This window comes from Chiloscyllium plagiosum, unplaced genomic scaffold (genome assembly GCF_037043375.1).
Source record: "Chiloscyllium plagiosum isolate Xiang-an unplaced genomic scaffold, Cpla_swu_hap1 HiC_scaffold_3, whole genome shotgun sequence".
Taxonomy (NCBI): Eukaryota; Metazoa; Chordata; class Chondrichthyes; order Orectolobiformes; family Hemiscylliidae; genus Chiloscyllium; species Chiloscyllium plagiosum.
The window spans coordinates 94,605,395-94,631,721 of NW_028270141.1; the positions used below are offsets into that span (position 1 = coordinate 94,605,395).

Here is a 26,327-nt window from a genome sequence, read left to right on the forward strand (position 1 = left end):
GCCAATCTCCTGATCAACGGAATGTTTTCTTATTAATTTAATTTTGAAAAATTATTAAAATATGCTGCAAATCAATAAGTAGCTAAATATCAAAGCTAAACACGCAATGAAGATGGATGTTTATTCCATACCTAATATGCAGGGCGGCACGGTGGCACAGTGGTTAGCACTGCTGCCTCACAGCTCCAGAGACATGGGTTCAATTCCCGCCTCAGGCGACTGACTGTGTGGAGTTTGCACATTCTCCCCGTGTCTGCGTGGGTTTCCTCCGGGTGCTCCGGTTTCCTCCCACAGTCCAAAGATGTGCAGATGAGGTGAATTGGCCATGCTAAATTGCCTGTAGTGTTAGGTAAGGGGTAAATGTAGGGGTATGGGTGGGTTGCGCTTCGGCGGGGCGGTGTGGACTTGTTGGGCCGAAGGGCCTGTTTCCACACTGTAAGTAATCTAATCTAATCTAATCTAATCTAATCTAATGTACCAGTCTTCTTCACATGGCCTTGTATCTTCTTTTTGTAATACAACATTTTAAGAATTTTCTTTAAAATATAACTTGCAGTTGAAAAAATTGAACTTATTAGATATATTGTTTAATAATTCAAAATACTCATGCTCGGACATGATTATTTATTAAAATATCCTTGAGGATGAAATATATTTATCATAGTGAGCTTTCGATAAGGATTACGAACAGAAATACATAAATAAATGGCATGATGAAACTGCAAGTTAATTCAAGAAAAAAAATGCATGGGTACTGAAAAAGACCTTCAGTGCATTAAACAGCAGTGTGCCTTTCCGGTATTATGTTTTGTGTGAATTAACATCAATATAATATCTTAAATGCACAACATTCCTCATACTCTGTTCATTCTTGGAACTGTAATGTATTAGAATTCAAAAACTGCGACAATGGTTTCATCAAAGGTAGAGATCATATTTGAAGTGAAATGGGCTTCCAATGAATCAAATCATTTCCTTAAAAAAATAAATCTGTCAGATAGTAATTCATAATTACTCAATGTCAGGCAATATAGCCTATACTCTTATTTCTGTCTTTGACAGTAAATATAATCAGCAATGAAACATGAAAATTTAATTATTTCTACTCAAATACATAAATAATAATTTTCCTCATATTTGAGTGTGCATGGCCATTGCTTTCACAAATGCAATAAAAGCAGCATCTTTTTAAAGTTGAAAAAATATTTGTTAAATGAAAATGACCATAATGAAATTGCCTGCATTTCAGTAAGTCAAAATACAAATTTGGGCAGAGAAAAATTACAATATTAAAGGCATCATTTGTGAGTAAACATTTTCACTGGATTTACATACTTTTTTTGCAGTTACTTTTGTTGGTTGTAATAAATTTTAATCATGATGTTCTTGTAATTGATTCAAATAAATGAAAAGTAACATGAAAGGTTTAGAGAAGCCACTTGTATTGTTGTTAGAAATTAGAAAATATTATCAGCTTTTTTGCATGAATGTACACTTCCTAAACAATGCTTTCACAGAAGTTGTTCATAGAACAATAAATAGGCCTGAGCATTGAGTACTCTAGCTTCAGGAACTGCCTGTACATGGGTATCATTGACATAAACCCACTGCCTTGATGGTGCTCCAGCATCTCTGACACCTGAAAAACAAAGGTTGCCAATAAGCAGACTAGAAGCTGCTCTACACTCTTCCAGCAAAAGTTAAGAGCCATCAGTTCAAAGCAGTGGACATTAAAAGTAACACAAATTTTAAAAAAAAGGGAAAATTTCAAAAAGTTAGGCCTAACTGTATGAGGCGGAAGTTTTCTTGGATATCTGTCATCTTCTCCTTGGCAAAGTTAAAAAAGTCATGGAAAAAGCTCATGGATCCACTTTTTTCCCCAAAGATGTTAAATCAATATGGAATGAGCTGCCAGAGGAAGTGGAGGCGGCTAGGGCAGTTGCAACATTTAAAATACTTCTGGATGGGTTTAAGAAGAGGAAGGGTTTAGACGGATATGGGCCAAGTACTGACCAATGGGACCAGATTAATTTAGGATATCTGGTCAGTATGGACAAGTTGGACCGAAGAGTCTGTTTCCATGTTGTACCTCTCTATGACTCTATAATTGTTTTACCCAATTTTTGACAGTGCTTCAATAGCTAAGGAAAGTTGCTGGTAGATTATTAATTCAAGAACTTTTAGGAGGGTCAATAATGGAATTTACCTTTGATGTTGTTGTTTCTTGTTTGTTTATAAACATAACAGATATCTAAAGGATTATACGTATTCTGCACTCGTGTAGTTACTACCCAATGATAGCAGAATTTAAACTTAGGGTTTTACAGGATATCCTCACTTAAAGTCAGGCTCATATTGTTGAAACTTGTGACTTTAAGCAAAAAATAAGTAAAGTGTCAATTCCCACAGGAATTGATGTTAAAAATCAGGTTTGACTCCATAATGCCATCCTTAGCAGAGAAAACAATTAAGACATTATACTTGCACCGGCAATCTGAAATATAGTACCACCTGTAGTTTAAGTGGCTGAATTCTCACAGTGGTAAATAAAATTGTTAAAATGAAGTTAAAAATCTAAAAGGAACATGACTATTTTTAAACTGACTGTGCTCCATCTAGTGGCAAAAGAAAACACAAAAATAGATAACAAAACGAGTTGGCACAGGGATATAGACTGGTGAAGCGAGTGAGCAAAAGCTTGGCAAATAGAATATAATGGGGTAAATCCAAGGTTATGCAATTCGGCAGGAAGAAAAATGAAGATCTGAATATTTTTACATGGACAAAGACTGCAGGAAGCCCTGGGGGTTGGGGGGAACCTACTTTGAGAGGACTGGTTGAGTAGGTTGGGCCTTTACTCATTGTAATTTAGAGGAATGAGAGACAACCTTATTAAAACATACAAGCTTCTTCAGGGACTTCACAGAATAGGTGCAGAAAGGTTGTTTTCTCTTGTGGGAGTGTGTAGGACTAGAAGGCATAATCTCACAATTAGGGATTGAACATTTAAAACAGAGAAGAGAAGGAATTGTTTCACTCAGAGGACAGCGAATCTGTGGAATTGTTTACTGCAAAGGGCTGGGTTGTTAAGTATATCCAAAGATAAGATAGTTAGATCTTAATCAGTAAGGGAATCGAGGGTTAAAAGGAATAGGTAGGAAAGTGGAACTGAAGATCAGATCAGCCATGATTGCACTGAGCGACGGAACAAACTTAATGAATGGCCTACTACTGCCACTACATCTTAATGACTTAACTTGGTCCCACGACTACATACACCTATCAATTTCTGTGAGTATAATGAGCCCAGTATCTCAGTTTAAATTCAGGAAGGAAGCAAGGAGCTAGCAGCAAAGGGAAGACCAGAACTGGAGCCTACAGGCAATAACACAAATTCATATACAAACAAAACTAAAACAAAAATGTTCATGCAAGCGAAAGAAACAGGCTCCTCAGAAAATAAAATTAAAATACAATAACATTAAACAGGGCAATATTAAATGAGGACTGACTATTAGAATGTTCAACTTAAATGCTAATAATTTTAAAATAATTCTTATTCCTTTAAATAGTTCCTGAGGACTGCACATTGTGCATATTGGGTGAGTGAGTATAGAATTTACCTGGAGGTAGCATGGGAATAGGTGGTAAATGGAGATAGGATGGGAAATTTACGGGTATCCGGATTGGCTGGCGAGTGAAGTTTAGAGATCTTCAAAATGACGTTGGGAACTGGACAGCTGTGCTGGAAAAACAAAGCAGGCCACCTAATTGGCCTATCTTCATATTTGCCTACTCCCACACCCCTCTTGCAAAATACATTGCAAATGCAACACTATGAACAAAGTCACATACGGATCTTGCATTTCAGAAGGGACAAGAGTGGGCAGGCTGAGTTTTCCCCAAACTTTCATGAAAATATGGTCCATAGTGGATTTTCCTATCAATCCAATAATATCAAAAGCCCTTTTGTATTACTGTACCATCATTATATTTTTGACCCCTTATGGTTTTGTGTTTTTTTTCCTTAGTTAACATGAATATATCTGGTTATTGATCTAAAGCAAAATATTATGGATAGTGTAAAATTGAAACAAAAGCAGAAAATGCTTTAAGTATTCAGAGCACCCAAGCAATATCCGCGGAGGGAGAAACATAGTCAATGTTTTAGGTTAATGACCTTAGGTTAGAACTGGAAGAAGTTAGATATTGCAGGTTTAAAAGGAATACACAGACAGGGAAAATGAGGATGGAAGGATTAAAAGCAATGGTTTGTAATAAGGTGAAAGAAAAGCAAGATTAAATGACAACGGGGATGATGCTGCAAGGCAAAAGGAAATGATAACAGGCAAGAAAGATAAATAAAGGATGGATTCAGAGGAGCAGTAAATAGCAAAGACAGAAGCATGACCAACAACAATAATATGGAGGCAGAAGCCATGATCTGGAATTGTTTAACTCAATGTTAAGTTCAGAAGGTTATTAAAGTACCTCACAAAAAAGGTGAAACATGCTGTTCCTTGAATTTACATTGAACTTCAGTGGAATGGTGTGGAAGGCTGAAGCCAAGAGGTAGGACTGGGAGTGGGGGAAGGAATTAAATATTAGATGACCAATAGCTTGGCTTCATGCTTGCAGTCTTCAGCAAGCAATTGCCCCAATCAGCATTTAGTCTCCTCATTTAATTTTTGGTGCTTGCACAGGAGTGCTATGCAAAAGGAGAGCATATTGAGGACAATTGAGAAATGGATTAGGGTAATTAGGGCGAGGAAAGGGAAGAACTTTCCTGGTGATGGCATCATGAGAGATGGTGGAAATGGTGGAGGATAATGCTGGTGGTGAAAAGTTGTCCATTTTACCTGGGATGTTTTTGTTTCCAGGAATATGATCAGATACTTGTTTGTTGGCTGCTCTGACTTGGACGTATGCTGTATAGTGTCCTCCACGCATAGATCCAGAGTGTTCAACGACCCCATACAGACTGTACAGCACCTTGTTTTCCTCTCCAACATTCTTAAAAAAAATGCACAAAAGTCAGTTACTCAATCAGAGTGCACCTAGGAAAAACGAACAAACAGCAAAATTCACAGCTGACTGTGGATGAACCTGTGTGGGAGAGCTCACAGCACAGAAACAAGTAAATGCATAGTTTTTATGTGTAACCTTGCTGTTAGTCTACAGTAGTGAGTAGAGTGAGATCTTCCCTGATTATGGATCTTTATATTATCGATAGTCACAAGTGAGGTGCCAGAAGACTGGAGGTTGGCTAACGTGGTGCCACTATTTAAGAAAGGTGGTAAGGACAAGCTGGCATCGGTGGTGGGCAAATTGTTGGAGGGACAGGATGTACATGTATCTGGAAAGACAAGGACTGATTAGGGATAGCCAACATGGCTTTGTGTGTTGGAGATCATGTCTCACAAACTTGACTGAGTTTTTTGAAGAAGTAACAAAGAGGATTGATGAGGGCAGAACACTGGACGTGATCTATATGGACTTCAGTTAGGTGTTTGACAAGATTCCCCATGGGAGACTGGTTAGCAAGGTTAAATCTCATGTAATACAGGGAGAACTAGCCATTTGGATACAGAACTGGCTCAAAGGTAGAAGACAGGGTGATGGTGGAGGGTTGCTTTTCAGGCGAGAAGCCTGTGACCAGTGGTGTGCCACAAGGATCAGTGCTGGGTTCACTACTTTTTGTCATTTATATAAATGATTCCATAACTATGTTTATCTTGTTTGATAATGTTCTGTGTAGTACCACAGGACAATTTATTACATTAAGTGTGCTATATAAGTAAGGAATTTTGTAATTGCAACAAAACAAATAAACGGAAAATGCTCAAGAGGTCAGAATTGGAGAACTACTGATATCTGAGATGGTTACCGAACTGGAAGACAGTACAGAGATAAAGAAAAGCCCGAAGGAGAAACTTGAAAACAAGGAAGAACATTTTAAAACTGAAATATTGTTTAAGCAGGAGCCAATGTAAGTCACCTTCTACGGGGGGGGTGATGATAGACAGAACTTAATTCACAAAATCAGAGAACTGGATGAACCTAAGCTCAGGAAAGGTTAAAAAATGGAATCTGCCCAGAGGAGTGAGAGAATAATTACGTCTTAGAGATTGAAAAGGCAGGGATTTTAACAGATGAGCTGAGACATAGATGTAATAGAACTGGAAATATGTAATCTTAGCAAGGACAGATATGTTGTCCCGAAGTATATAGCATATAAAAGGCCCATCGGCCCATTGAGTCTGTCCCTGTCAAAGACATCAGCTAAGCCCAGTTTCCAGCACTTGGCTCAAAACCTTGTATTCCTTGGCATCACAAGTGTACATCCAAATACTACTTAAACGTTATGAAGGCTTATGACTCTATCACTCTTACAGGCAGTGAGTTCCATTTCCATCATCCGCTGGGTGAAAAAAAATTCTCAGATTACCTCGAAACCTCCCACTTACCTAAATATATACCCCCTTCCAACCATTATTGATCCCTTGACTGAGGGGAAAAGTTTCTTCCCATCTGCCCTGTCTATGCTGCTCATTATCAAAGAAGTACCCCCTCAGATTCCTCTGCTCCAAGGAAAACCACCCAGTCTGTCCAATCCTTCATAACTGAAATTCTCCAGCCTAGGCAACACTCTAGTATATCTCCCCTGCACCCTCTGTAATGCTATCACATCCCTCCTATAATGCAGACTTTTAAAAAATTCATTACTGGGATGTGAGTGTCACTGGCCAGTCTGCATTGATTGCCTATTCCTAATTGCCCTTGAGAAGGTTGTGGTGAGCTGCCTTCTTGAACAGCTAGAGGTTGACCCACAATGCCCTTAGGGAGAAAATTCCAGGATTTTAACCCAGTGACATTGAAAGAATAATAATATATTTCCAAGTCAGGATGGTGATTGGTTTGGAGGAGAACTTGCAAATAGTGGTGTTCCCATGTATCTTCTGCCCTTGTTCTTCTAGATAAAAGTGGTCATGGGTTGCTGTCTAAGGACCTTTGTTGAATTTTTGCAATGCACCATGTAGATAGCAAACAGTGCTGCTACTGAATGTCAGTGGTGAAGGGAGTAGATATTTGTGGGCATGGCACCAATCAAGTGGGCTGCTTGGGCATTGATGGTATCAAGCTTCTTGAGTGTTGATGGACCTGCACTCATCCAGGCAAGTGGGGAGTATTCCATTACACTCCTGATTTGTGTCTTGTAGATTCTGAATAGGCTATGGGAGTCAGGTGGTGAGTTACTCACCACAGTATTCCTCGCCTCTAGCCTGTACCCACTGTGTTTATGCGGCGAGTCACATTTCTGGTAAATGGTAACCCCCAAGGATGTTGATAGTGGGCGATTCATTGATGATAGCACCATTGAATGTCAAGGCAAGGAGGTTAGACTGTTTCTTATGATGGTCACTGCCTGACACTGGAGTGGTGCAAATTTTACTTGCCACTTGTCAGCCTGAGAATCAATCAGGGCTCCTGATCCACCCACAATACTCTATGGATGGCCTAACCAATGTTTTAAACATTTCCATCATAACTCTCTGCTCTTAAACTCTATGTCTTGGCTAAAAAAAGGCAAGCAATCAATATGCCTTCTTAACCATTTTACCAATCTTAATGTGTCAGTGGACATGCACGTCAATACCTCTCTGAATCTCAGTGCTTCGCAGGTTCCGATTGTTCTTCGTGTACTCCCTTGTTTTGTTTGTCCTGCCTAAGTGCATAACCAGACAGTTAGCTCATAGAATTCCATTTGCCACTGGGTAACCCATCAGACCAACACATTCATATTCTCCTATAATCTAAGACTATCCTCCTCACTACTTCTCACCACACCAATTTCCACATCATCTGCAAACTTACTGATCAACGCTTCCATATGCACATCTAAATCATTTATATATCACAAACTAGGTCCCAAATCCCTGCAGAGCATCGCTGGACTCAGGATTCCTTTGACCGTTAATCTCTGCTCCCTGCCACTCAGCCAATTATGTAGTGGCAAATTTCCTTAGATACCTTGGGCTTTTACCATCTCCAGCATCTGCAGTCCTCACTTTCTCCTCCTTTTACCTTCACTGTCAGTCCCACATAGGGTACCTAATCAAAAGTCTTGTTAAAGTTCAAGTATATCGAGTTGAATGCACTGTTCTCACCTTCACAACTGGAAACCTCTTTGAAATATTCACTCAAGTTGGTCAGACATGACTATCCCCTAACAAATCCATGCTGACTAATCTTGATTAATCCTGCATCTCCAAGTGCAGAATAATTATGTCCGTTAGAATTGCTTCCAATAGCTTACCCACTGAGGTTAGTCTGACTCACCTGTAGTTTCCTTGTTCATCTCTTGCTCTTTTCTTGAATAACAGTACCACCTTTACTGTCCTCCATTCCTCCAGCACCTCTCCTGGCTAAGGAGGAATTAAAAATTACTGCCAACTCTCCAGCTATTTCCTCCTTTGCCTCATTCAACAATCTGAGATACATTTAATCTGGTCCTGGATGTTTATCTAATTTTAGGCCTGCCAGACCTCAGAACCTCTGTGTCAATGCTAACTTCTATAATTATAATAGAGTCTTTCTCCTTGACATCTACACTCACATCATTTCTCTCACTAGTGAATACTAGTGACACAAAGTATTCATGTAGAACCCTATCTATGTCATTTGGCTCCAGTAGTAGTAGTAATAAATTACTACTATGGTCTTTAATGGGCTCTACTCTTCCCCTAATTATCCTTATGGTAAAATAACTTACGACTTGCCATTATTTTACCTGCCATTATTCTTTCATGTATCCTTTTTGCTCTCTGCATTTCCTTTTTAGGCTTCCTTTTGCAGATTCTGTACTCCTCTAGAGTATCTGTTGTTTTGATTCCTTGGTATCTGCCATAAGCCTCCCTTCTTCTCTTTATCAAATCCTGCGTATCCCTAGATATTCAGGTTTCACAGGATTTGTTAGTCCCACCCTTTGTCTTTTTTGGATCAAGATGGCCCTGTACTTGCCCTATTTCCTTCTCGAATGTATCCCACTGTTTTGAGAAAAGTTTACCTAAAAGTATCAGCTCCAAGTCGACTCTGGCCAAATCAAACCTGATCTCATTAAAATTGGTCTTCCCCCAAATATTTTTATGTTCATAAACTATACTAAAAACATGAATTATCTTAAAGCTTGCAGGCAGCAGTGTTGGCATTTAAAAGCAGCAATCTGAATTTTTCATGCTCATTTCCTGGATCAGGAATTGAATCAACAACTTTTGGATTCTAAGGCGAGATAGCTACCAATTAAACAACAGCTAGGCGGAGCTAATCTTGGAGTCAAATACCACAACATCATAGAATCATTGTAAGGAGGCCACATGACTCATTCAATGTTAACCAAATGAGCATCTGAACAAGTGTCATTATTTTCCTTTTCCCTGTAACAATGCACATAGCTTCTTTTCAAATAACAATGTAAATTCCATTTGAATACCTTGACTGAACCTGCCTCCATCACATTTTCAAGCAGTGCATTCCAGACCATAACCATTATTTTGTCAAAAAGATTTTCCTTGTGCCACTTTTTCTTTCTTTAGCAATGACCTTAAATCTGTATCTTCTCATTCTTAATACTTTCATGACTGAGAGCATTTTGTTCCTATCTGCTCTGTCCAGATTGCATACCTCAGTCAGATTTCCACTTAGCTTTCTATTTTCCAAGAAGAACTGTTTCAGCTTTTCAAACCTATCTTGACACGTATATAGGACACCAATTGTGAACCATCTGGTTCATACATTAGATAGTGGCCAGTGAGGTAAATGAACTCAATTTCAAATGAGCACAGTTTCAGTATGGATTGAAGCCAATGTTCTTCATTGTGAGAGTATTTAGTTTAGAGGAATTTTTTTTCTTAACTGGTATTGAATCTTGGACAAATAGTGAGACAATTAAAAAAAGAATAGACAGTTTAAGAGAGTTCTGGTGAAGTAGCACCAGGTGTCATCAGAGTAAATGTGGGAACTAACATTGTGTTTTCAAATGATGTCACTGAGGATTAACATTGTCGATAAGAAAAAGAAAAAGGAAAGATCTTTAGAGCACAGGAGGTTTATGGTGAAGGAGCTAGGACAGAAGTTATTGAAGATGCACCAGCTGGTCGACAGTGGCAGTGATACTGGAAGAGGATGGTGCACTCAACCATGTCAAAGATTGCAGGAAAAAGGAGGAATGGAGGAACAGCTTACTTGTGTCATAGTCACATCAAAGCCACTAATGACATTTAATATGAGCTACTCTAGTATTGTGATGGAGTTCACCACCACTTTGTCACAGGCAAATATAAAAGGCGAAAATGCTGACCTTGCTTGTGATGAGAACATCCCATGAACAAATAATGGACAACCAATTGAAGAAATTCAAACATGGAGTTCTCGGAAGGATGGGCAGTGGGTCAGAGTGGTGAAGGAGAAAAAAAAGGAACGTTTTTGTTAGGGTTAAGGTAAGAACGTTAAGCGACCCAAGATGGTAATGGGACAAGTAGATAGGAAAGGAGCTCATCACCTTATCTTGGACAATCAGGGATAGGCAATAAATGGCCTATCCTTCAATGCCCAATCCTGTGAATGAATAAAAAGAGAGAAAATGGTAGACATGAGAAAAAAAGCCTGATGTCATCTTGCTACCGAAGGATATTCGAAATGATGGAAATCATTACCTGCCAATCACAACTGGACAGACAATTAAGCTGATTAATTGACCAATTAAGAGCATTTTACCAGCATTGGGATGACCTTCCATTGCATAGGCAGTTCACCATGCAATCTGTATGGTCTCCCAGAGGGAACCTGGGGGAAGGGCCTTCCTTAAAATGGACTCCATGGCCCATGTTGAGATCTTCTCAAGGCAATGGCCACCATTTGAGCTCCTACATCATAATTAGAGGGTTTCCTTTTACTCACTGTCCCTGTACATTCAAAATAAAACTTCTTGTCCTTCGTGAGCTCCTCAACATGTAAGCACCCCTTCTTTACCTTTCTGCAGCTTCAGCAGCAGCCATGTCCATTAGTAGCTACTGATTGGGCTCACAGCATAATGAGGAAAGTTGGCGTCTTCAATTATCTACCAAATAATTAGCTGTTACTGGTAAAATGCTGACCATTTGCCCTAATTTGTGACTTATTTTCAGTCCAAGGGACACCAAGAAGTTGAGAAAATTCTGGTCTATCATTCCATTTTTATGGGTTTCAAAAAACTAGCATAATAAATATAAATTCATGTATAAGAAATGGAACAAAAATGCAGTGGATAGTGGAATTATAGTGCACTTATTAGCAAGTTATCAGAGAGAAGAGGATAAAAGAACATGCTTTATGGTTTGATGCAGAGATCAGGAAGAATGTTGTGAGCTTTATAAGCACTGCTGTGGACCACTTAGGCCAAATAATATATTTGTATGCCTTACAACCAAGGTAATCACAGCGATCAATGACATTATTATTGCAGCTGTATTCATTCACTGAACAGTAATAGCATTTCAAAATAATTAAATTTTATACATCTTTGGATTTCAGTGTTTGTATTTAAGTGCACGTATGAGCTACTTAAGATATTCTATAAATGTGCTTAATACTTTCAACAATGTCATGAAAACATGATCACAAATTATAATACCCATGATTTTGTATAGCATTCCTGTGGATAACATAACCAGCAGGACCTACTGAATGCTTTCAAAATAACTACTGAAAAATATAGAGTACTGTATGTAAAGATTTTACCCTGCAGTTGTAAGAACAGAATGGCGCCAAATCCAGAACTAAAGGAAAATCCACATGCCTATTAATTTTCCGCAAACTCAAACCTGTCTGAAGAACAGAAGTTATGTTAGAGTCATCGAAGCATACATTTATATTCATGTGGAATTCCAAACATTATTTGGCAAATTTAAAATTGCTTTCTTATTACCTGAAACAAATAAAGCCATAAGTCATAGAAGCAGAATTAGGCCATTTGGTTCATTGAATCTACTCCCTCATTTGATTATAGCTGATATGATTCTCAACACCATTCTCCTGCCTTCTTCCTCTAGTCTTTGATCCCCTTACTAAGCAAGAACCTGCTTAGGCATTTCTCTCTTAAATATACTCAATGACTTGGCCTCAACAGCATTCTGTTTCACAAATTCTCCGGCTGAAGATATTCCTATTCATCTCAGTTCTAAAAGGTTGTGCTTTCACTGCAATGATTTCCTACTAGTTGAAACATCTTCCCCACATTCACTCTATCCAGGCCTCTCAGTAAATTGTCTAAGTTTCAATGAGATTCCCCCCCCAACCTCATCCTTCTAACCTCCATTGAGTACAGACTCAAGAGTGCTCAACTGTTCCTCATATGACAAGCCCTCATCCCCAGAATCATTCTTGTAAACCTCCTCTGGACCCCCTCCAAGACCAGCACATTCTTCCTAAGATATGGGGGCCAAAAATGTGGTCTGATCAGAGCATTACAGCTTCAGCAGTATATACACTCCTGCTCTTGTACTCTAGCTCCCTCAAAATGAATGCTAACATAGTATTTGGCTTCCTAACTGTCAATTGACCTGCATATTAACCTTAGGAGAATCCTGAATTAGGACTCCCAAGTCCCTTTGTGCTTCAAATTTCTGAAACCTTTTCCCATTTAGAAAATAGTCTACACCTCTATTCTTCCTACCAAAATGCATAGCCTCACACTTTCCCACATTGAAGTACATCTGTCAATTCTTTATTCTGTCCAAGTCATTCTGCAGCCTCCCTGTTTCCTCAACACTGCTTGTCCCTCCACCTATATTTGTGTCATCTGCAAACTTAGCAACAATGCTCTCAGTTCTTCCAACCAAACCAATATTGTATAATGTGAATAGTTGTTGTCCCAATCCAGATCCCTGTGGAATTCCACTAATTACCAACTGACATTCTGTAAAAGATCCCTTTATCACCACTGTCTGCTTTCTGCCAGTCAACAAATACTCTATCCATGAGAGTGCCTTGCCCCTAACATCATGGGCTCTTATCTTATGTAGCAGCCTCCTGTGCAGTACCTCGTCAAAAGCCTTGTTGAAATCCAAATTCATCATGTCTACTGGCTCTGCTTTGTCTAACTTGCTCATGACCTCATCAAAGAATTCTAACAGATTTGTCAAGCATGACTTCCCCTTAATGAAGCAGTGTTGATTCAGCCCAATTTTACCATGCACTTCCAAGTACTCTGCACTCTCATCCTTAATGAGAGACTCTAAAATATTTTCAAACATCTAGGCCAGGCTACCCAGCCTATACTTTCCCATCTTCTGCCTCCCTACTTTCTTAAACAGGGATGTTACATTTACCATTTTGCAGGGCTCTGGGTCCCTCCCAGACTCCAGTGAATCCTAAAAGATTACCAGCAATACAATCTGCTCAGTTATCTCCTTCAGAATGGTGGGGTTTAGTCCATTCGGTCCATGAGATTTATCTATGTTCAGATCTTTCAGCTTATCCAGCACCTTCGCCTTGGTGAAAGCAATTTCACTCACTTCTGCGTCCTGACTCCACTGAAGTATGCTACTGGTGTCTTCCACTGTGAGGACAGATGCAAATTACCTATTTAGTTTCTCTGCTATTTCTTTGTATCCATTATGACTTCTCCAATCTAATTTTCCAGTCGTCCAATTTCCACTCTTGCCTCTCCTTTCATAACTCTAAAACAGCTGTTGCAATCTTCTTTTAAAATAATCAGCTAACTTCCCCATACATTTCCTTTTCTCCCTTCTTATTGCTTCCTTTAGTTCCCCTCTGCTGGCTTTCCAATGCTCTGGCCTCCCACTAATTGTATGTTTTCTCTTTTGATGATATCCCATGGTTGTCTTGTCCTCACCTTATTTTGTTTCTTTTTCCTTCGGATGAATTTCTGCTGTTCTTCCCAAATTATACCCAGAGACTCCCACCATTGCTGCTCCATCACCTTCCCTGCTAGGCTCCCCTTCCAATCAACTCTGGCCAGCTCCTCCCTCATGTCTTCGTGGTTAACTTTACTCAATTGTAATGCCGTTATATCGGATTCCAACTCCCCTTTCAAACTGCAGGGTGAATTCTATCATTTTATGGTTACAACATGCTGGAGGTTCCTTCATCTCATCTAATCAAGTCTCCTCATTACACATCACCAAATCCAGAATTGCCTGTCCCCGAGTGGACTCTACTATAAGCTGCTCCAAAAATAAATCTAGTCAACATTCCAAGAACTCCTTTTATTATGGACCAGACCAAACTTCCTCAAAATGTATGTAGCCTAGGCCCTAACCTTTATCTTATTGGTGCTGCCTTCTAGATGCATTTCAATTGGTCAAACTGCAAGGCTTTAAGCAAAACATACACTGTATGAAATAGGAATTGGCATAACTTTAACTCTATCGAAATACTTAACAAAATAATTTATTATTTAACTACTATTTGTCTACTGTTCCAATATCCTATAAATGTACCTTTATCAAAGGGAAATTCAGCAAAACTTACTTGATATCTCCAGTCCAGGAGAAGGAACACAACAAAAGGAATCTAGCAACATAAAGAGACCGCAAGCTTTTTGCAGCATCAGAGAGAGAGCAAGCTGTATCTAGCAGCTCCTAATCCAAAACCACAAATTCAACAACTGAAATCAAAAATAAACCCTGGGTCTATGAGAGTCTGATTCCACCTAATCATGATTCATTCGTCTAGCTTAAGAAAAAACTCAAAAGCTGTTCATTCTGCCTTCTATGGAGCAGACACCTTATCACTAGGTTTACAACATTCCTCTGCAAGAGAAACAGGACTGAATAAATTTTTCTTAAAGGCACAACTCATCGCACTTTTTTAGGATCCAGTATCAAACTGATTTTTTCAGCCCATTGAAGTGCTCATGATTATTGTAATAGGGCATTTCATACATGTCTTTTCTTTCTCCTTATTTACCTTCCGCCCCACATTCTGATTCCTGCTAGGCAACCTGTATGCAAGTGTCTGTTTTTCTTTATGGTTCCTCAACTCTACCCACAGATTCTACACCTTCTGACTCGATACTGCTTCTTTAAAAGGGAGAGGTCAAGATGATATATCTGTCAAAACGCTTATTGATCCTGGCCTTCAGATGCAGAAGCACATAACATGAAAGAAAGAAATGAAAGTTTTATACAAATCAGATGGTAAGCATGTAATATATGGCAGCTATTTGGGAGCATTTTGCTTGATTAAGAATATTACAACAATAGACAAAAGTACATTAGAGATTCATTGCATAATTCTAAGATGCCAATTTTTTAGAGTGAGGCGAGTCTGGAAAAACCAGAGTACACTAGAACAGTAAATCTTCAGAAGATCTAATACACACAATCAAAATTGAGTTTTGATAAGTAAATTGGAAATGAAGCTGTTAGTGTTGGTGATTTTAACACAATGGCCAGAAGAGTGAATGAAGTTTGCATATTTCTTAAGCAGAAACTTATTAGTACATGGAATATGGATTATTCCACTAGAAACATGATGGAAAAAAAATCCACAATATTTTCGCAACTTGCAATAACAAGCTATGTGAAAAATAAACATGTTATGGGGAAGGGACAGAAGAATGGGACTAAACACATTGTGGACAGTTTAGAGCATAAGCCCTTCATCAGGCTTGTGCCCGAAATGTTGGTTCTCCTGCTCCTCGGATGCCTTCTGCACTGTTGTGCTTTTCCAGCACCACACTCTCGACTCTGAACTCCAGCATCTGCAGTCTTCACTTTCTCCTAAACACATCGTGTTTAGAGAAATGAGTAATGAACGGAAAGGCCAAAAGGCTCCTTTCTGTGTTTAAACATTCTACAGCTTTTCTATGATTCGAGCAAGGAGTATAATTTTAACTCATTAATCATTAAGACATAAAAACAAAAATTGCTGGAAAAGCTCAGCAGGTCTGGCAGCATGCAAAGAGAAGTCAAAATTAACATTTCAAGTCTGGTAACACTGCCTCAGAACTGTTCTGAGGAAGGGTCACTAGACTCGAAATGTTAACTTCAATTTCTCTTCACAGATGCCGCCCGACCTGCTGAGCTTTTTCCAGCAATTTCTGTTTTTGTTTCTGATTTACAGCATCCATAGTTAGAGTCATAGAGTCATAAAGATGTACAGCACAGAAAAAGACCATTCAGTCCAACTCGTCCATGCCGATCGGATATCCCAACCCAACCTCGTCCCACCTGCCAGCTCCGGCCCATAAGCCTCCAAACCCTTCCTATTCATTTCCCTATCCGTCTTTTAAACGTTACAATTGTACTCTATCACTTCCTCTGGCAGCTCATTCCACACACACAAACACTACCCTCTGCATGAAAATGTTGCCCCTGAGATCTCTTATATCTTTCCCCTCTCTACCTAAACCTATGCCCTCTAGTTCTGGACTCCCCCACCCCAGGGAAAAGACTTTGTCTATTTATCCCATCCATACCCCTCATGATTTTATAAACCTCTATAAGGTCACCCCTCAGCCTCCGATGCTCCAGGGAAATCAGCCCTAGCATATTCAAGCTCTCCCTATAGCTCAAATCCTCCAACCCTGGCAACATCCTTGTAAGTCTTTTCTGAACCCTTTCAAGTTTCACAACATCTTTCAGTTATAATAATTAAGACCATAAGACATAGGAGCGGAAGTAAGGCCATTCGGCCCATTGAGTCCACTCCGCCATTCAATCATGGCTGATGGGCATTTCAACTCCACTTACCCGCATTCTCCCCGTAGCCCTTAATTCCTTGTGACATCAAGAATTTATCAATCTCTGCCTTGAAGATATTTAGCATCCCAGCCTCCACTGCACTCTGTGGCAATGAATTCCATAGGCCCACCACTCTCTGGCTGAAGAAATGTCTCCGCATTTCTGTTCTGAATTTACCCGCTCTAATTCTAAGACAGTGTCCACGGGTCCTAGTCTCCTCGCCTAACGGAAACAATTTCCTAGCGTCCACCCTCTCCAAGCCATTAAGACATGCTATACTTCACCATTGACTTCCAACACAACCAACCTCCCGAAATCATTGTTTGAAATGATTAATCAGAGCTCTATAATATGCATTGAGACAAACTATCCTTTACTGAGTTAAAAATCACACAACACCAGGTTATAGTCCAACAGGTTTAATTGGAAGCACACTAGCTTTCGGAGCAACGCCCCTTCATCAGGTGATTGTCAGGTGATGAAGGAGCGTCGCTCCGAAAGCTAGTGTGCTTCCAATTAAACGTGTTGGACTATAACCTGGTATTATGTGATTTTTAACTTTGTACACCCCAGTCCAACACCAGCATCTCCAAATCATATCCTTTACTGAACATATACTTGGAAATGCTTAAATACATTGTACAAGATGAAAAGTCTAGATGTTATAAAATAACAGTTCCCCAATAAGATGACTAATCGAAAATGATTAAGCAGAAAAAAACACATAATTAAGTTCATGCAAACACTGTACTGAGGATTACCTGGTGGAATCTTTTAAGGTGAAGATTTAGTATGGGTGGGACAGCAGAGATCAACATTTGTTTGCGAGCATTTGTGTACACATGTTCTGACTTCTTCTCTATTGAAACAAAATATCATTAAACACAATTAAATGTTTTATAATCTCAAACTTGAGCAAACAAACTCTCTTCTTTTCAGATAGTTGAATAGTTAAGGATTTAGTGGAACATAAGAAATCAGAGCAGGAGTAGACCTTTCAGCCCTTCGAGACTGCTCCGTCATTGAACGTGGTCACAACTGATTTTCTACTTCAACACCATTTTCCAGCACTATTCCTGTATCTCTTAATGTTTTTAAAACAAAGTATTCTAACAGCCTGAGGCTTGGAGATTTAATCACTAACTGCTCCAGAGCACCCAGGAGCAAATAATTTCAAAGATTGACTATGTTCTACATAGAACATAGAACGGTACAGCACAGAACAGGCCCTTCAGCCCACGATGTTGTGCCGACCATTGATCCTAATGTATGCACCCTCAAATTTCTGTGACCATATGCATGTCCAGCAGTCTCTTAAATGTCCCCAATGACCTTGCTTCCACAACTGCTGCTGGCAACTCATTCCATGCTCTCACAACTCTCTGTGTAAAGAACCCGCCTCTGACATCCCCTCTATACTTTCCTCCAACCAGCTTAAAACTATGACCCCTTGTGTTAGCCATTTCTGTCCTGGGAAATAGTCACTGGCTATCGACTGTATCTATGCCTCTCATTATCTTGTATACCTCAATTTGGTCCCCTCTCCTCTTCCTTTCCTCCAATGAAAAAAGTCCCAGCTCAGTCAACCTCTCTTCATAAGACAAGCCCTCCAGTCCAGGCAGCATCCTGGTAAACCTCCTCTGAACCCTCTCCAAAGCATCCACATCTTTCCTATAATAGGGCAACCAGAACTGTTCTGAATGAAGACATTTTTCCTTATCTGCATTATAAATGGCCTGCCTCTTATTTTAAAACATTTTTACCCTGACCAGGAGAAAAATTGTTCTTGCAAGCACTCTGTGGAGCCCTTGAATAATTCAATATATTTGAATGAAATCACTTTTCATTTGTCTCCAGAAAATTTCCAGAAAATACCCAGTTTATTTAATATTTTCTTATATGATAAATAAGAATTTCTTTGGTGAACTTTTATTGCATTCCCTCTACAGCAAGTATATCTTTATGTAGGCAAGGAAACCAAAGTTGCACACAATGCTCCTACAGTGCAGAGGTAATGTCCAAATATATTTTACACTGATCACGTAGCTTTAGCAATCAAATTGTAAGATATACATTTTTATATATATCCTCCAACATTTGTCCTTCTTCGGCCAGCTCATTATGGAGAAGAAACTTTCTGGCTTGGCCGTTGGCAGATTTGAAGATGATGGAACAGGAAAAATAGATGAAGTATCCACAGTTGGCTGATGTAGCAGGTACAGGAAATGTGCAAATTCAGCTTAACACTTCTACTAGATGTTCTGCCTTTGAAAAAAGGTGTAACTCAATACTTGGACAATCAGATGGTGGAAATGCATTTCTCAGTGTATCTTCATTAATCATTTTGGCTAATATTTGACATTTATCATCGAATTGAAAACGTCAGTTTGTTTTTATTTACTATTTTGCTTTATCTTTAATCAATCTACATTTTTAAAGAAAAATAATAAACAACATTGAGAGCACAAGCTGACAGCAATATCAATTACTTTAAAATGTGTAAGAAAACGTTCAAAACAAATTGATTTGGTTCTGGTGAGGCATTGTAAACAAAATTGTTCAGTCCTTCGAGTATAGGAGTTGCGATGTCACATTGAAGTTGTATAAGATATTGGTGAGGCCTCTTCTGGAGTACTGCATCCAGTTCTGGTCATCCAGTTATAGTCATCCAGTTATAGGAAGGATATTGTTAAGCTCGAGAGGGGTTCAGGAGAGATTTACCAGGATGTTGCCAGGTATGGAAGATTTGAGTTATAAGACAAGGCTGAATAGGCTGGGACTTTTCCCACTGGAGTGCAGGAGGTTGAGAGGTGACCTTATAGAAGTTTATGAAACCATGAAGGATATAGATAGGGTTAATAATAGGTGTCTTTTCTCTAGGATGGGGGATTTCAAGACCAGGGGGCACATTTTTAAGGTGAGAAGACAGAGATCTAAAAAAGACATAAGGGGCAATTTTTTTACCCAGAGGTAAAAAATTTTTACCCATTCATGTGTGGAATGAACTTCCTGAGAAAGTGATGAATGTGGGCACAATTACAACATTTAACCCCGCCCTTGAACCCCGCCCCTCCAACCGCCACCAGGACAGAACCCCACTGGTCCTCACCTACCACCCCACCAATCTCCATGTACAGCGCATCATCCGCCGTCATTTCCGCTACCTCCAAAAGGACCCCACCACCAAGGATATATTTCCCTCCCCTCCCCTATCAGCATTCCGTAAAGACCACTCCCTCCGTGACTCCCTCGTCAGATCCACACCCACCACCAACCCAACCTCCACTCCCGGCACCTTCCCCTGCAACCGCAGGAGGTGCAAGACTTGCGCCCACACCTCCCCCCCTCACCTCCCTCCAAGGCCCCAAAGGAAACTTCCATATCCACCACAGATTCACCTGCACCTCCACACATATCATCTATTGCATCCTCTGCACCCGATGTGGCCTCCACTATATTGGGGAGACAGGCCGGCTACTTGCGGAGCGTTTCAGAGAACACCTCTGGGACACCCGGACCAACCAACCCAACCACCCTGTGGCTCAACATTTCAATTCCCCCTCCCACTCCACCAAGGATATGCAGGTCTTTGGACTCCTCCATCGTCAGACCACAACAAAACGACGGTTGGAGGAAGAACGCCTCATCTTCCGGCTAGGAACCCTCCAACTACAAGGGATGAACTCGGATTTCACCAGTTTCCTCATTTCCCCTCCCCCCACCCTATCTCAGTCAAATCCATCAAATTCAGCATCGCCTTCCTAACCTGAGATCTTCTTCCCGACCTCTCCGCCCCCACCCCAGTCTGACCTATCACCCTCACCTTGACCTCTTTCCACCTATCACATTTCCGACGCCCCTCCCCCAAGTCCCTCCTCCCTACCTTTTATCTTAGCCTGCTGGACAAACTTTCCCCATTCCTGAAGAAGGGCTTATGCCCGAAACGTCGATTCTCCTGTTCCCTGGATGCTGCCTGACCTGCTGCGCTTTTCCAGCAACACATTTCCAGCTACAACATTTAACAGTCATCTGAATAAGTGCATGAATAGGAAAGGTTTGGAGGGATATGGCCAGAGCAGACAGGTGGGTCTAGTTTAGTTCAGGATTATTATGGCATGGACTGGTTGGACCAAAGGGTCTGTTTCCATACTGTATGACTCTGTAACAGTATTTCAATAGAGAACAAATGGAACAGATTTCCAAGTATAATGCGCAGCACGCAGGATAAAAGCATATCTAGGATCAAAAAGCATAGAATAAACAAAAGTAGATTCAACAAGATTAATTTCACTTCTTATTACTTTACTAATGAGAAAAAAATGACTGCTGCAAGGAGTATGGTTCACTGTGATGAACACAGGCGCCTACAGCAGATACTGAAACATGTTAAGAATGTGGTTAAAGTGGCTAAAAGAGACAATAAAGCTTTTTATTGTATGCAAACAGTAAGCATACAGTCAGAAAAGAGGAAATAACTATGAAAGAAGAGAAAGGAATTAAAGTAGCAGATGAACATATATTTAGAAAGGAAGACGTGTGGTATGCCTTTTCTAAGGAGCAAAAGCCCAGGCAGAATTAGTGACTTTCAAAGGTCAGATAGAATATTGAAGCACAAAAAAGTCAACACCCAACAACAGAGAATGTATAGTTGAGTTCTAAGAAAGATATAGGAAGAGATTGATGAGATATTATGGTCAATATAAAGGAGTTACTGGAGGATTTACTGCAGATTGGAAACAATCTGGTGCAATGTTCATTGATATAAAGGAATTCAAAACAGCCCTCTTATATGGACAAATAGATGCGAGTGTTATATTTTTTAAGAAAATTACATCTTAATTTGAGATTTACATTTCATGCATTGTGAAATGTTTTGGGACACCCTGAGGTCATGAATGGTGCTAAATAAATGCAAAATTATCTTTTCAAAAGATGACTGTGAAGAAATATCACTGAATATCCTGTACAATTTTCTGTGTTTGTTATGGCTCGCAGGAAGATGCGATGCTATTGACAGGGTCACTAAAAATGGGTACGAACATAATTTCTACCTTTTACTTCCACTAATTTTCACATGGATTTTTTTTTACACACTCTCACCACCATGGGTCTGAAGTAGCCACAATGTTTCCTCTAGCGTTTGGCCGTGCAGCCACTGGAGGGTCCATGCATGGTGATTGCCATGCGGATGTGTTGAATTCCTCTTCCAGAAGCCTTGGAGGGAAAAACAGATGGAACATAGAATACGCTGTGGCCTATCTACAGGATGCACAGCAGCCATTCACCAAGGTTTTTTTGACAGCATCTCCCACATCCGCAACACAATCAAATAGAAAGTCAAAGGCATCAGGTGTAGGGGAACTCATCAGTTCCCAAGTTTCCTTTAAGAGATAAGGCACACATTATCTTTGAACATGGTCCTTTCCACCTCATGAAATTTAAAACTCAGAACTCCTTACCTGACAGGACCTTGCTAACCACAAATCCTTTAGCATATCCATATATACTTTTTAAAAAACTACCAGGCTAATTTAGCGAAGCGTTATTTGCATCACAGTATTTGCCTGTGTTCGCATCGCTCCATAAGTACAGTGCAAATGATATTCTTCAATGGACATCAACTGAAATTTTGAAGTGGTTCTGACACCTCTACTATACCCACCTGCTAAATGTGATTTCTTGTATGATTTCTGTCTTTTCTCCGTACACCTTTCACATAACAGTTTATTGTTACCCATGAGGAGGTCCACAGATGTAAACTGGCTGAGACAGGATTGGAGCGAGCATTCTTTGGATCTTGGTTCATAGTTGTGGGACAATGTTTGAAATGCTGCAACCAATTTTTTTGAAGCTACAGATTTCTCCTTTGAATCTTGACTGCAGAATGCAACATAGTCTGTCTGTTCCTCATAAAGAATATCAATTATTAGATTTTCATTTTTGGTACTACCAAGGTTGAGTTTTGTTACTGCGCTGGAAATGGGATCGTTAGAATTAAACTCCACTTGTTCAGTTTGCACTAAATCACTGTTTGATAGTTTGTGGTTGATAGTTGTCAAATCAAAATTGGAGTTGGTGTGGCAACTTAAGGACTGAACAGATTTTGAACGATTCTCAGATTCTGACATTTCAGTATCTGCATCATTGCTTCCATCTGACTGATTTCCATCTTTATCACTACCTTCTGACAGACTAAAGTTATTGATTTCTCCTAGACTAGAGCAACAGAGTGTACGGTTACTCTCCTCTTCTTGGTGTCCATTATTTTGCTCTGCAGAAACCTGCCAATTCCCTTCATCATCATCTGCTGTTGATTTCTTCATTTCTGTCATCCTTTGTTTGCTTGCATGGCCCTGAAGTATATTAAAGATATGTTAGCTTATTATTATCCAGGTGCTCTCCATTCATACATGTCTTTATAAAGAATAATGAAAAATCATATTGTGCTTTGTTTTTTGCAATGGGAGGCTAAATTATGACTGACCATGTCACACAATAAACTAAGTCAAAGCAGTCTATATTTGAGACAAGGTGTTAAGAAAGTTTTTGACCAAAACAGTCATGTATGGGTTAGTTTCAACAAGGTCTAATGATCTTAAAATAAAAATTGACACTTCTTCACCAACATTTTAGTCATTTACTTGAGAGTTTTATTTATATTTCCATTATGTCAATGCATGGCATTCATATTCATTTCTAGATTCTGGACAAATATCTGAGTCATCATTATCAATAATGAGTATGCTAAAAATGCAAGTATCAGAAACCTCACTACTTCCACAAATATATTTGGCCCTTATTTTCCAAACATTTGTGGCCTTTTTTATGTACTAATTTGGTGATTGAGAAAGAATGTCCAGTTCCAATATGTGCCAGTGGCTTGTGCATCATCCTGTCTTATTCTGGCCACAATTTTCTTACACATGAAATTATTTAAAGAGCTAGACTCTCTCATACATAAAGTTACAGCCCTGCTCAAAAAATAAGAAGGCTTCCCCTCCTCTGCCTGAAAGAATACCATTTGCAAGTAGAAATATTCAAAGGGTTTTGGGCCTGAAAGTGATATAAGGAAGGCTCATATTTAGAGAGAATCTAGCCAAAGGAATACAAGCAGCTTAAATTTGCTTTGCATATACAAAGGATGGAATAGGTAGAAGCTTCCCAGGCTTAATTTATAAAATGACCTATGGCTTGTATCACAGCTAACCTCAAACTAAAGATTTTCTTAAGATTCAAAAGGTATTATGAATCTGTCTATTTGATGCAGCAACTCAAATAGTGAGGCATTTTTAAGTCACTCAAGTGTGAAAGTAAACACATCCTGTAGGATTTCCTTTCATTTAAAAATTATTAAATTGTGCAGTTTCTGATTACTTTGCTTGAATTCCTAAAGTGTATTTGTGACAAATGGAACTCTTAACTGTGTGCACCAATTTGTTAACTGCTCCCATTAAGAAGCTTTGAAATATAAATACTCAAAGCATCAAATTATTTAATAAATAGCCAAATTCTATAGTCTTATAGTTACAAGCTATTCTCTCAACAATAAAGTCAAAGACATACTGTTACCATGTATTTTATTGATGGTGATTTCTTAGAACTCTTTGTTTTATATTTGATTGCGGTAAGAGATGTTGCGCAGGTGTCCTGCTTACTTGAAGCCAAAATATTTTCCTTAAGTTCCACATCTTTTCCTTTATGAGTTTTATTTATTTTCTCTGATGACCCTCGTTTGGCTGCCTTATTGGTTAGGAAAAAAAACATAGTTTGTAAAGTAAGATTTGTAATATAAAATCAGCAAATATTACATCAAATGTGCATAAAATTACTACATAAGCATTGATTACTGCATATTTTAAAAATAACTTAAAATGACAAATGAATTGAGTGAAGTTAAATCTCAATTTAGAATTTATCACAAACAGACATGCAAATTCATTTGTCAAGATATAAAATACAAAGTAAAAAAACTAAAATCAGCACCAAGAGAAATGTAAACATGTACTTTTAGGTTAATACATGAGTTAGAATGGAAAACCATAAAATCTAAAATGCAAACAGATGCTAAATTCTGCATTTACTTTACACAAAAAAAAATTCTTACCCTTTCTTCGATAATGGGTAGTGAAAGGTCAATAAAATGCTCTTTAACAGTTGAAATCTAAAACAAAATCATATCAAAGATCATATACAATTGCTGACAGTACTGAAAATCTAAACTCATAAAAAGGAAATCCTTTTCACTGGCTAATCTTTTTCTAAAAATCTGAGATGCAATAAAAATATCAAATTTTAATGAATTAAATATATGTCCTGGTACAAGATTTTAATTTAAATTAACTGTAAAGTTGTGATATGTTAGTCGAGATCCAATTTACAATTAGCTATCTTTGCTTATATTTTTACAATTTTTAAAACAAAATTCACATTTCTGGTAGTAATAAAGCTCTTTTGCAGCCTCTCTCAAACAACTTATATATTCACAAGATATAGAAATGGACGATAAAAGAAGATGCACTTCTACATAAGCAGCCATCATCATTATATAATTCATGCAGTGGCATATAAAGACTCTTTTAGAGAAACTTATTTAGCAATTTTGTACTTTTCTCTTCCTACATTTGTTTATATTCTACCTATGATCGTGATAAATGAGTACAAATGGGAAGAAAGTTGAAATGCAGTTATATTTGTTTACAACAGAAAGTCATGCAAATAAGTAAATACTTACATGTGAGCATTCTTCACACATGATAGTATTGACCAGCTCTCCACCAAAAATCTGATCGATAAAATTCATCTTCACACCTTCTCTACCATATACTGTAATATCATATTTAAGAGTCAAATATTTTCACTTTTAACTATTATGTTCACAGTTTCTCCTACAAACATATTGCTTTATTTTGAAGATGCCAACACATGTATTCTGCAAACTGCACCTTAATTTCTAAATGCTGCACCTCAAAAGAAACCTTGCTGATATAAATAAAATTAATTTACATTATTCATTCAAATATACAGTCATTACTACTTTTTCAAACAACAAATCCCACTCTACTCAATACAATGTTTATTACATCTGAAAAATATCATAAATTATCATAATTGCACTAGATGGCGACCTTGAGCCATATATAAATCTCTACCTTTAACTTTTCGTTTAGTCTCTTCATCAGCAGTTTTGACTGTTGGATTGTTGAAGGCTTTCAAAATAGCACTCTGTATGCGCTGCAATATAAAATAAGACAGATAATCTAGGAGTACAGAACTTACAGTTTACAGATAACAAATCTAAGGATTTTTAACAGGATTGGTGGGGTGGGGGGGAGGGAAGACTTGAAGGGGGCATGCTAAGGCACTCAGTGTTAATGGAATGGAGTCAGCGATGAAATACATTGATAGTTGAGTGAATGGAGATGGGTAGCACTGGATGATAGGTAGTAAAGGGGAATGGACAGGAAGAGGGGAAATTGGAAGTTGGGGGAGGGATGAGCAGTTTGCAAGTAGGGTCATGGACATAGCAAGGTTGGGAATGTGGGGAATGTGATTACCTTTAATTGATGACGACACCAAAAATTA

General features: G+C 38.8%; 1 protein-coding gene across 3 annotated transcripts in view; it reads right to left on the minus strand.

Annotated features, from left to right (window-relative positions):
• Window positions 1-610: 610 nt before the first annotated feature.
• usp45 (ubiquitin specific peptidase 45) overlaps window positions 611-26,327 on the minus strand; it is a 159,295-nt gene continuing 133,578 nt past the window's right edge. For 2 of the 3 annotated variants that reach the window (XM_043685574.2, XM_043685569.2), the window contains exons 10-19: window positions 25,895-25,976; window positions 25,477-25,568; window positions 24,850-24,906; window positions 24,315-24,485; window positions 22,408-23,098; window positions 17,507-17,604; window positions 11,776-11,862; window positions 8,341-8,426; window positions 4,860-5,013; window positions 611-1,639 (exon numbers count right to left, since the gene is read on the minus strand). In XM_043685574.2, the coding sequence (XP_043541509.2) occupies window positions 1,499-1,639; window positions 4,860-5,013; window positions 8,341-8,426; window positions 11,776-11,862; window positions 17,507-17,604; window positions 22,408-23,098; window positions 24,315-24,485; window positions 24,850-24,906; window positions 25,477-25,568; window positions 25,895-25,976 (1,659 nt within the window). In that variant the 3' untranslated portion in view covers window positions 611-1,498. The remainder of the gene's footprint in view (window positions 1,640-4,859; window positions 5,014-8,340; window positions 8,427-11,775; window positions 11,863-17,506; window positions 17,605-22,407; window positions 23,099-24,314; window positions 24,486-24,849; window positions 24,907-25,476; window positions 25,569-25,894; window positions 25,977-26,327) is intronic. The other variant, XM_043685585.2, reaches the window with a different exon arrangement.